Source organism: Meriones unguiculatus, chromosome 9 (assembly GCF_030254825.1).
Source record: "Meriones unguiculatus strain TT.TT164.6M chromosome 9, Bangor_MerUng_6.1, whole genome shotgun sequence".
Classification (NCBI taxonomy): Eukaryota; Metazoa; Chordata; class Mammalia; order Rodentia; family Muridae; genus Meriones; species Meriones unguiculatus.
Genome location: NC_083357.1, coordinates 55866674 through 55879192, shown reverse-complemented (window position 1 = coordinate 55879192; position 12519 = coordinate 55866674). Strand labels below are relative to the sequence as shown.

Genomic DNA, 12519 nt, shown 5'->3' with positions numbered 1-12519 from the left:
CAAATGAGAACACATACATATTGTGTATGTCTACAGGTCTGCTTTATTTTGCTTAACATTGTGTCCTTCAATACTATCCACTTTCCTACAGATGGCAGGAACTCATATTTCCTTGCAGCTGAATATGACTCTGTACCTTCAGGTACAATATTCTGTCCATTCATTGGTTGACAGGTGGTACCTAGGCTGTGTCTACATCTTGCCAGTCACGAATGGTGCTATAATACACATGCACGTGCAGGTGTCTCTCTCATGAAACGACCTCTTTCTCCTGGATAAATGCCCATAAGTGATATTAGTTGGATCATTGGTCTTTCTTCCTTCCTTGCTTCCTTGCTTCCTTTCTGCTTTCTGTCTTTTCTTCCTCCTTGCCTTCCTCCCACTCTCTTCTTTTTTCTATCAGAAAATCCACATTATTCTGGGTGTCTATATTATCCCACATTTCTATCAGTGTGTGATGGAAGAATTATAATGAGGAGATTTGTGATTCTCATGACTCTATTTTTAGCAATACCAAATTTGAAATCAAAGGAGAAGTGCTTCCTCTGTGAGAAATAGCTTTAGGGAGTGCTTGTGAAGGGTGGAGCCAGCTGAAAGAACTGAGGTGCCTGTGAAGTTGGAGTCAGTGTTCTGTGGGAGAGAAAAGGCCACCTGAGTTCTCCCCAATCTTCAGTCTAGGAGGAATGGACAAGGTCCTGAAAGCATTATTTTTAGTCCTAGGCCTTCACCTAGCTGGTGAGTCATGGAGGAGAAACCACATATGTGGTTGATTTGGAGGCAGGAGGGAATTGGGGCACCAGACAAGTCATTAGTCTTGAAACCATCAGCAGACAGTACATCCTCAGGAACCTAACACCATTTGCTGTTTCCTTGCACAGGGGTGAGTGGCCAGCAGAAGGAAAGACACGACCAGCAGCAGGTGAGACAAAGTCTGAAATCTCTGACAGTCTGGGAAGGAGGGACCACAGTTCTGAACTGCACTTATGAGAACAGCGCATTTGACTACTTCCCATGGTACCAGCAGTTCCCTGGTGAAGGCCCTGCTCTCCTGATAGCCATACGTTCAGTGTCCAATAAAAAGGAAGAAGGACGATTCACAGTCTTCTTCAGTAAGAGCGACAAACAGCTCTCCTTGCACATCGCAGACTCTCAGCCTGGAGACTCAGCCACCTACTTCTGTGCAGCAAGTGCACAGTGCTTCGCAGACACCTGCAGCCCAGACCCAAACCTGCAGCTGAGGCTCCAGCAAAGCCTGCAGCGGGGCTGAGCCTAGAGGGTATGCAGGACCAGGTGACAGGGGGCACTGTGAGTCTAAGGGTTAGACTCCCTCAGCCCAGAGACAGATCAAGATGAAGTCTCAGCATTTTCTACATTCTCTGTTTGCTCCTCAAGAACAGCTGGAGTTTCAGATCCATTTCCTTAACTGGTTTAGAGGATTTGTTTTTTCATTTTTTAAAATTTATTACTGATACAGTATTATGTCTGCATGTATGCCTGCAGACCAGCAGAGGGCACCAGATCTCACTATAGATGGTTGTGAGCCACCATGTGGTCGCTGGGAATTGAACTCAGGAACTTTGCAAGGGCAGTCAGTGCTCTTATCCTCTGATCCATCTTCCCCAGTCCCTAGAGGATTCTTTTATTCCATGGTTATAGAAATAGTTCTCTGTGTGTTTGGTTTGCAGCAACTACAAATTATGAAGGCCCTGTTCCCTACACTCTTGTCAGTGAAGTTGTTCATGTGTGGTTGTTACAGCCAGTGTCAGGAGACCTTGACTTTGGCCTCTGGGATAGAAATCACATAGTCTTTCCTTCTACATTAATCTCCTTTGATAACCACGTCATTGGGAATTTATATGACCAATGAACTCTTCTACTTCCTCTTGTTTTGTGACTCTGATCCCAGAAACTATTCCCTGAAGTATATGTTGACCTGCTATTTTTTCTTATAGAAAGAACTGGAGCTCTTACAGAGACCTTGTTTGTATCTTCTCTTCTGATTGCCTTTTGGGTAATTTCCTCCATTGGGATAATGAGAGCAGTTCAAGGATTAAGAGCTATATTCTAAATGGTGATATAGCTGTACACACAAAAACATTCAACCACAAACCCATGTGGTAACATGACTCTAATGCTTGCTGGTTATATGTATCTTAGACATATAATATGCTCAAGTCACAGGGAGACCTGCCATGCTTATCATGAGACTGGTTTCTAAATTAAAATACAGAAAGTTTACAAGTGAGATGGAATATGACAGTATAATGTTACAGAAACTTCTAGGACATGTAACAAGGAGATTTCTCTGTGTGGAGAGAACAGAACACATCCTGTGAGTACAACTTAACGGTAAACTTTTAAAAGAGAGTAAGTTTTTTTTTAGCAGTGGGTTTAAAAATTATTGTAACTTCCCAACCAACTGTGTATGAATGTGTGTGTGTGTGTGTGTGTGTGTGTGTGTGGGTGTGTGTGTGTGTGTGTGTGAACCAGTGGTCATCAATGGTTACCACTCTCATTTTTTGTCACATTTGTTTATTTATTTCTTTTTGTTGGAACTCTTACTTAAACTGAAGCTCATCAATGACTGACTAGTGAGACCCCAAGATCCTCGTGTCTATGCTTCTCAGAGCCCTGACTGCAGGGGCAGCCATAGCTACTGGATTCTTACATGGGTCCTGGAGATCCACACAAAGGGACTCATGATGTACAGCTGTCAACCGACACACTAAACATCTTCTTAGTCCCTGAAGACTATTATTTTATTCCTGTTACAATTTGCCAGGGCATAAGCAAATGTGATGGGGATCTTCTGGAATGCTGATGGGACAGAATTTGGATAGACCCTGGCATTGAGCAAAGGAGGAAGACTCTTTCAGATACCAGTGTTTCAAAGGGAAATTCATGGGTCCAAGAGGACTTAATTATTTTTTTTATTAAGCTTAACTAGACAATTAGACAATGGATGGAGAGAAGATAACAGAAGACAATGGTCTGCAGTGAACTACATATCACACATAGCTCATGATGAATTTTACTTTGGTTCCCAAAATCATCTCCCTGAATAACACCCATGTGTGCAAAGCTACTTCCCCCTCAGCAGGGATCGATTTTCTCAAGCTCCTGATCAGACAAGGAAGCAAGTAGAGGCCTGTGGTGAGCTACCCTTTTCTCTCTGTACATGGAGGTTGTAGCTTATGATCACACAAAACCACATTTCCTGCTTAAGGCATTGTAAGAAACACAGGAGGTACACGTGCTCACTGCCTGGCCCTCAGACACTGAACACTGAGCTGAGACAGAGCTGACACACTCACACAGAGGGCCCTGTGACACATGCCTCCCTGCAGCCTGCTCTGTGTGTTGGTGGCCTTGACCTTCTCTGGTATGGACATTTCATATATATCTGAGGATATTTTGTAGGAAGTATTGTCCCAAGCAAATGGCCATTTACATTGACATGAGGGGGGAAATGGATTGGAGAAAAGTGAGCAGAAATGTCTTAAGTTAAGTTTGTCTTTGGATTTTAAGGGGCCCTTTTCCTACACTGCTTTGTGTACACTATCATAGGATAGGCTTTTTATTCTTTCCTCTGGTTGTTCTGCAGGATTCAATGTGGCCCAGAAAGTCACTCAGGTCCAGTCAACTACAAGCAGTCAGTACAGAGAAGTCACCCTGGACTGTTCATATGAGACAAGTTATTACTATTACCATCTCTTTTGGTATAAGCAGCTTGTTACTGGAGAGATGATTTTCCTTATTTGCCAGAGTTCTTCTTCTATTCAGAATGAAAGGAACGGCCACTATTCTTTCACATTGAAGAAATCAGCCAAGTCCATCAGCCTTGTCATTTCAGCCTCACAGCTAGAAGATTTGGGGATGTATTTCTGTGCCCTCCAGGAGGTGACCCACAGTGTTTGAAGTAACAGCACAAGCTGAACAAAAACTGGGTCTCCTTAAGCATTGCCCATCGGAGGAGCCCAGCCTAGAAGCACACCTGCACATGCTGAACAGGAAGTCTCACTGTGGATGCTTCCTCTGTGGTCTGCATCAGTAGTGAGTTTCTAAGTAAAACCTCATCCTAGGCAATTCAGAAACAGTTATGATGAGTGGTTTTCTTTTAATACTTTGTCTTGAAAGCATTTAGTTAAAAATAGATCACAGAGAAGATGTGTAGTGCTTCCTACAGTTGGGAATATGGCATCACAACAATTTAAAGTGTTAGTTTCAATTCATATTGGCAACAGCACACATCTGAGAGGAGTTATCTGAAAGAGTAAAGAACACAATTTTCTTGTGAAGTTACACTCAGAGAAGCAGAGCCATCATGATTAAAGTGGTCAGAGACATCTGATAAGAACTTCATATGTGAAATACTGGAGGTTCTTGGGTTATCCACACAAATCTTTGTCTTTGTATCTGGTACTGAGCCTGAGGTACTGAGGTCAGCTAGAGCAGCAATTGGGAAGGACAGTTGCATGAGGGCAGCACATGGATGTACTGGGACTTGTGAAAATACAGCGAGACCCAGAAGAAAATTGATGTCTAGAAGGATGATCCACCACACCTCAATCTCTCTAGTTTTGGGGAAATTTAGAAGCCATCACATTTGCCAACAAGATACACACAGACTTGACCCAAGACAAACAGAAGCTATATAAGTGAGGAGAAGAAGGTTAATGGTAAATGGAGCTGGCACCTCATTGACATCACATGTGCTTGGAGCCTGAATCTGTAGAGCTATGATATAAATTATACAATATATAATATAAAAAATCACCTATGCTTTAAGTCTTCTAATGTTGCTTTTTCTATGTTCACCCCAAAACAAAATGACATGGGGAAAGAAATTCTGAGAAATGTGTTTCTGAATGTGTATGTAAAGATTTTTAATAACATGAGTGTACAGCATGTACAAGTGTGTACTGTGTGCATGTCTGGTTTTCATGGAGGCTAGAAGGGGCATTAGATTCCCTGACATTGGAGTTATTGAAGGGAATGAGTTACTATGGAATGCCAGGAACTGAATCTGATTCTTTTGCAAATATAGCAAGTGATTCTAAGTATTGTGTCTAAGTTCCAGCCCCCATTTCAAAGAAATCTCTTTGACCCATCAATTAGACGTCACAGAATAACTGTCTAGTTTAACAAACAATGCCAACTATTTGTGTTTCCAGGAAGCATCTTTCATAAAGAAGAACATCTAAAACTGGTAGTCAAAGGTTAGAGATCAACATGCCAAATAAATGAAAGCTGTAAACATGACACAGCAAGTCTCATATCTGAAAGAGGAGATTTCAGACCACAGCCAGACAGAAAGATGAAGAGAACAACTACATAGCAATAGAGAGTAGACCTTTGAAATGTTAGTGCATGGCACTATGGCGCTCCCAGTTCAACAAAATAATCACTAAATGACATGAAATTTCCCATGGACCCCTAATCCGTAAGGATCTGAGACTGCATTGCCTTACTGTGATTTTATCAAACCCTCCTACATAAAAAACCCAGCAAACGAATCTTCAAAACTAATAACGGCTTCTGCAAGTTCATCTCTCTGATTTTGGAGGGAGAAATCCAGGCAGGCAAGGCAAGGCTTGGGAAATACTTAGAGAGCTCACTAAATACAAAAAAAAAACCAAAATCTGTTAACAAATGTAAAATTAAAATTCTCTACTCTGAAAAAAAAAAAGGCTGGTATTTCACTAAAAGCCAGAAAAGTCAGCAAGGGAAACAAATTTTAAGGAAAGGTAAATACATATCACTAACATCCTATGAACTTCTTTGCAATTGTCCTTGTTAAAAGTTTCTCAGTTGGATTCAGTGGCATCTGTCTGCTGTGTATGCACGTGAGACAGAGTCTTGCCAGTTTGAATTCACTCAACATAACAGCTACATTCTGCCTAAAACAAAACAACAACAAATTTTCTACACTGGGAAGTTCACTGGCACACTAAAAAATATTTTTGCAATGAAGAAAAAGCCTATATGAACCCCATATAGAAGAAAAGAAAGGTTTTACTGAGAAAAAGATGGTTGACTTACTTTTCATTACTGTTAACATATATGAAAGACTACATATTTCACAATCCAATTCAGACATGATAACCTTGTATGAAGGCTCTTACTTTTCTCATTTTTGGTGTTCAGGATTGAGACACAGCTTTTTCTAACTCGATAGCATCTTTCTTTAATATCAGCCAGAATGTTGCACAAGAGCTGTACATAATGTGTAGGATTTTTTCTTCTCCTTTGTGTTTTGTTTCTTTGTTTCTGATGAGGAGCGGTAGCTTGGAGCAGGGTGGCCAATGACTCAGTAATGATAGGATTACTGGTTGCATCCCACCTAAGGGAATGAGAAAAGGATGACAAGCCTAAATACACATTGCCCAAGGAGCAATAGATTAAAAAGAAATCATTAACTCAGCTGTTAACAGTGCTGAGTTTCTCAGCAAGGCTCTCTGCAGTCCCGTGCTGAGATATAAAAGGATCCAGAGGGAAAGATTTTCCCAGAAGCACACAGGGCACATTCCCCCTTCAGAGCCTGTGTCCCTGTCCTTTGCCCTGTCTGCCCATAGTGCTGCCCCATCACGTCCCAGCCAGGTGATGCCCTGCACTTCCTGGGAGTCTTTGCTCAAAGGCAACCACCTAGAAAGGCATGGTCTTAATCTTTCCATTTTCCTTCCTTGAAGATCAGGCTCTAGCACACACATTTCCAAGTGAGTAAAAGGAAAGTAGTTCATTACAAAATTATTATGTCTTAAATGCTTTTATTGCTTTAAAAAACAGAATCCTTTCAGGATGGGGATTGAGCATTTTAGTCAGAGTCCTCTCTCTTGATTAGTTTCTTTAGATGTACAGATTTTAGTAGGTTTATCCTATGTTATATGTATTTATGCGTGAGTATATACCGTGTGTCTTTCTGCTTCTGGGACAGCTCACTCAGGATGATCCTTTCCAGGTCCTACCATTTACCTGCAAATTTCATGATTTCCTTATTTTTCATTGCAGAGTAACACTCCATTGTGTAGATGTACCACAATTTCTGCATCCATTCTTCAGTTGAGGGGCATCTGGGTGTTTCCAGCTTCTGGCTATTACAAATAAAGCTGCTACAAACGTGGTTGAGCAAATGTCCTTATTTTTTACTTGAGACATCAGAAGAAGAAGAAAACAGGAAACAACCTAGGAACCTGCCAAAGAGGGCCTCTGAAAGGCTCTGCCCTGCTGACTATCAAAGCAGACGCTGAGAATTATGGCCAAGTATTGGGCAGAGTGCATGGAATTTTATGTAAGAAGTGGGAAATAGTAAGATCTGGAGAGGACAGGAACTCTACAAGGAGAGCAACAGGACCAGAAAATTTGAACACAAGGATATTCCCACAGACTGATACTCCAACCAAGTACCATGCATGGAGATAACCTAGAACCCCTGCACAGAAGTAGCCCATGGCAGTTTAGTGTCCAAGTGGGCTCCATAGTAATGGGAAGAGGGACTGCCTGACATATTCTGATTGGCCTGCTCTTTGATCACCTCCCCCTGAGGGGGGAGCAGCCTTACCAGGCCACAGAGGAAGACAATGCAGCCACTCCTGATGTGATCTGATAGACTAAGACCAGAAGGAAGGAGAGGAGGACCTCCCCTATCAGTGGACTAGGGGAGGGGCATGCGTGAAGAAGGGGGAGGGAGGGTGGGACCTGGAGTAGAGGAGGGAGGAGCTTATGGGGGGATACAAAGTGAATAAATGTAATTAATAAAATGAAATTAAATTAAAAAAAGAATGCAAATGAACTTCTGAGAGAGTTACAAGGGGGATGGGATTGATGTGAAAGCATAAGCAGACCTGGAGGTGGAGGCTTCTAGGTCCTAAAAGACACTTGTAGAGAAGTGGATGGAAGGTAAGGATGTGGGTGTCTAAACAGATGAACATAGGAAAGGGGAGGACCAAGAGAGCTACCAAAGACTCAGCTCAGAACCAGTTTACTGAACTCTCAGCCTTTAGGCATCTCCCATTCCCAAGGGATAAAACTTTACTCTCTCCTCCTCTGAGGCGCATCTTTCTGTCCCTGATATCCAGTCCTATGTCTGTCCAGGGAATGTACTCTGCAAACCTTGGATGAGCATCAGTGTTACTGCTGCACCCCCCTCCCTGTGTCCTTCCTCCAGGCTCTTTGACTCCCCCTTTGAGCCCCTTCTGGTTTTGTGTTACCTGTATTTTGTTACTCTTAGAGTTTTCTACTTCTTTCCCTTTTTATTTTCATTTTTCTGCCTTTCCTTAAGATCTTTTTTCCCCTCACTAATTGTCTTTTTATATTTCCATGGAGAATGACATTCCTCCACTTAGCTATAAGCATTAAAATCTGGGACCTCATATGAAGGGAAACATGAAATATTTGCATTTTGACACTGAAAATATAGAAAGGAAAAGGAAATAAAATAAAATCAAAAGTTTTGACTGAATCTCTAGCTAATCTCTACTTCAGTCTCTTGAAGTACTTTGAAATTTGAGCTTTGTTCTTTGCTGCCCTCTAGTGCTCATGAGTTGAATGTCTAGAAGGCTTGGTGGTAGCAGCAATTATCCTTACTGATCTGACATCAGAACTTTGTGATAATCATGGCAGGGAGCATTCAGGAAGATCACTGTGGTGTTTGATCTACAGATGTCAGATGTGACAGTGATTCATGCAGGAATGTCAGTGATTCAGGGGTGTTCTGGGATGGAGAACAGAAGACCTATGGCCTAAGATACCATCCTCAGCCTTGTGGGCAAGGTGGGAATTTTTTTTTTCTAAGTAAAACTTGGGTCTATATTCTGCCCTTTTCAAACTGCAGAAACATCCTGAGATGTGGAAACGAGTCACTGCTGGGAAGAAGCTGCTGTAGGGAACATGGCACAGTGAGCTCTGGCTGTCCTCCCTCTGCCTTCCACCCTCCCATCATAACACACAGTGTTCCCATTGGCAGTAAGACATGTGACAGACCACAGATGCCTGTGAGAAGCCATGAGAGCTGTCATTAAGACGCACTGTCAGTTGACCTCAGAAAACTCCATGAGCTTTGTTGTGTGGGAGACACTGCAACCTCAGAGTGTGCAGCTGGCCTTTAAGGAATACAGGAGAAGGAGACCCACTGTGTGAGGGAAGGTGCCGGGTGAATTCCATGTGTTTTCTTGTTTAGTACTTAGTGGACATGCCAAAGCTATTGAATCTTCCCTCCTGGAACAACACTGCAACATCCTAGGGACTAGGACTTGACTTGAAGCTCCAGATCTACCACTTATTAGCTGCGGAGAATTTGGGCAGACTGCTGTGTAATATTTGAGCTTCATTTTGCTCATAACTGCAGTTGATTATTGGAAATCTCTGCTATAAAGTTCACTAGACAAAATGATGGCTGCCAGTGCTTAGTAAACCACACCAAAAGTGTAAAACATTATTTGCAGAAAGAGAAATTGCCCAGTGCCACAACAAGCCTCTCACAGCAGGTTTTCTGTGCTGCTATTTAAAGCCTGCCATCCTGTGCTTGCCTGCATCCCTTTAAATGATCTGTTCAGTAGAATTCTCACAGGGAAGAGATTGAAGTTACTAAGCAAATCTTATATTTTTTACTCAATGTGCACAATAATGTGTTTCTTTATGACATTTCACCCAAACGTATCATTGTTTGTTCATATCAAACTCATTACCATACCTTGTTCTATTTCTATTCCTGCCAATCTTCTCCTTCTCTAAGGATTCCCACCCTACATTCTCTCTCCATCTATATGTGTATATGTATGTATGTATGTATGTATGTGTGTATGTATTTGTAGCCATGCAACCTAGGGATTCCATTTAATTTTGTCCATTTGGACATGTGTTCAGGACTGAGAAGTTGGGATCAGAAAATCTGTGTGGGAGCTTGTCCCTGGAGGAAGCTGATCTTTCCTCTGTCTCAGCTTTTATTTATTTTTTTTTCTTTTTTTGTTTTTTTTTTTTAATTTTTTTTTTCAATGCAGTTTATTCAGGAACATTGAACAATCCTCGGACCCCGGGGAAAGCCAGCCCACAGCTTAAATAGCCTCTGGGTAGCCAACCCAGGCGTGCCACGGGGGCAATGCAGATAGGTCCACATACATGGAAGCAAGCCAGATCCTCGGCCTTAGCCAAATGTGGAGTTGTTCGTGACAGAGAGCACTCACCATCGGGAAGGTGGAAGGCGGAAACCAGCTCCATCTTTAAGGCATAGCATTCCGCAGCTCTCTACAGTTCCCCCTTTTTGTTTTAGACGCATCAGGCAAGAGTAGAGGTCTGATCTCTGATATTAGAAATAAATTGGGACTTTGTAGTGATGTTCATTTAGGTGTCATCCACCCAAAGAGCATCAGACCCATCCGATACCTTTTTCTCAGAGGCGGGACCTGGGGCATCAACCCGCATGCAATCAGACATGCTCTTCTCTGGGTCCAAAGCGGCTGACCCTGAGTGCAGTGCTTAGCCTCGCATCCTGAGCGTATCATTTTAGCTTTTTATGGTATCCAACCATGCTTGGGGAGAATGTCCTGCTTCAATGGCTGTAAAGGCCTGAATGATCATGGCTGCATCACACTGTTGTGAGACTCTAATCTTGCATATATACCACAGGCAAACCAAGGAGACCAACACCAGAAGGCCTGCTAACGCTCCCATGCCCGCCCATTCCTTCAGATAATTCATGGCTGCAGCAATCCATGTTGATAATCCTGTGGCTAGTCCTGCGTCCACTCTGGTAGAATTTACTGCGACAATGGCCACTCTCAGCTGCTCCATCATAGTATCGAATTCTCCAGTCCAATTACCTAAAATATAGCTCGACAATTGTTTAGACAGATTTGCAGCACAGGAAAAATTCTCATGTTGTATGCTAGTGACACAAAGTCCAGCATACTTTCATTGACAGCCAGGTTGAGCGATTTGCCATAGGGTATCAATTTGCTCCTGCAAGAGGTCAATCCTCTGATTGAACACCATCAAGCTTCCTTTTAGTTGAGCATTAATTCCTTTATGTACAACTAAGGCATGAACTACATTGGCTAAATGATTATTCAGGGTCTGAGCAGTCTGCCCAGTATGACTCATGGCTAATGCCCTGGTGGTAGCTCCAACAGCCGTCAATGAGATGGTAGTAACAATGGTGGCTGTAGTTCCAAGATCCCTTTTCTGTCTGAAGAGAGTCATAGCGTGAGGGGCATCAATGGGCACAGGCACCCAGTGAGGCATGCGAGTAACCAGGGCATACCTAAATTTACTAGCATTCCAGCATTGGGCAAAAAAGCAAGTATCATTACCACAATTACTTGGCTCTATCTGGCTAATAATGAATAAAAATGGGGGATATAGACAAACAGGTGTGGGCTTATAGGAAATATTATGAGAAGCCTTAACCCCTCGTTGGAACATCCTGCGTCAGTTCTAGAACTAGCAGTGGTGGTGTCCGAGGTCTGAGTAGGTTCGGGAGACCGTTGCCCCCAGGGGCGAGACGTGCTCCATGCCAATTGACTAACTCCATGTTTTCCTCCAATTTTGAAAGTCATTTAAGGTTCTTAAATTATTTTTTCTCCTTTTTTCTTAAATTTTTCATCAATTACACTTTATTCATTCTGCATCCCCCCATAAGCCCCTCCCTCCTCTCCTCCCAATCCCACCCTCCCTCCTCCCTCTGCTTGCATGCCACTCCCCAAGTCCACTAATAGGGGAGGTTCTCCTCTCCTTTCTCATCTTAGTCTGTCAGTTCACATCAAAAGTGGCTGTATTGTCCTCTACTGTGGCCTGGTAAGGCTGCTCCCCCCACCAGAGGGAGGTGATCAAAGAGCAGGCCAATCAGATTATGTCAGAGGCAGTCCCTCTTCACATTACTATGTAACCCAATTGGACTCTGAACTGCCCTGGGCTACATCTGTGCAGGGGTTCTAGGTTATCTCCATGAATAGTCCTTGGTTGGAGTATGAGTCTCTGGGAAGTTCCCTATGTTCAAATTTTCTTGTTCTGTTGCTCTCCTTGTGGAGACCCTGTCCTCTCCAGCTCTTACTATTTCCCAGTTCTTACCTAAAATTCCGTTCTCCTGCCCAACAGTTGCCCATCAGGTTCAGCATCTGCTTTGATAGTCTGAAGGGCAGAGGCTTTCAGAGGCCCTCTGTGGTAGGTTCCTAGGTTGTTTCCTGTTTTCTTCTTCTTCTGATGTCCATCCTCTTTGCCTTTCTGGATGGGGATTGGACGTTTTAGTTAGGGTCCTCTCTTTTGCTTAGTTTCTTTAGATGCACAGGTTTTAGTGGGTTTGTCCTATGTTGTATGTCTATATGAGTGAGTATATACCATGTGTGTCTTTTTGCTTCTGGGACAACTCACTCAGGATGATCCTTTCCAGATCCCACCATTTACCTGCAAATTTCATGATTTCCTTATTTTTCATTGCTGAGTAATATTCCATTGTGTAGATGTACCACAATTTCTGCATCCATTCTTCAGTTGAGGGGCATCTGGGTTGTTTCCAGCTTCTGGCTATTA

At 42.8% G+C, this 12519-nt stretch overlaps 1 gene segment (V, D, J or C); it reads left to right on the top strand.

Annotated features, from left to right (window-relative positions):
* The first annotated feature begins 683 nt into the window (after positions 1–683).
* LOC132656476 (T cell receptor alpha variable 23/delta variable 6-like) lies at positions 684–1267 on the top strand. The segment is given in 2 exon segments: positions 684–735; positions 879–1267. Coding segments are annotated over 2 exon segments (441 nt in total).
* The last annotated feature ends 11252 nt before the right edge of the window (positions 1268–12519 follow it).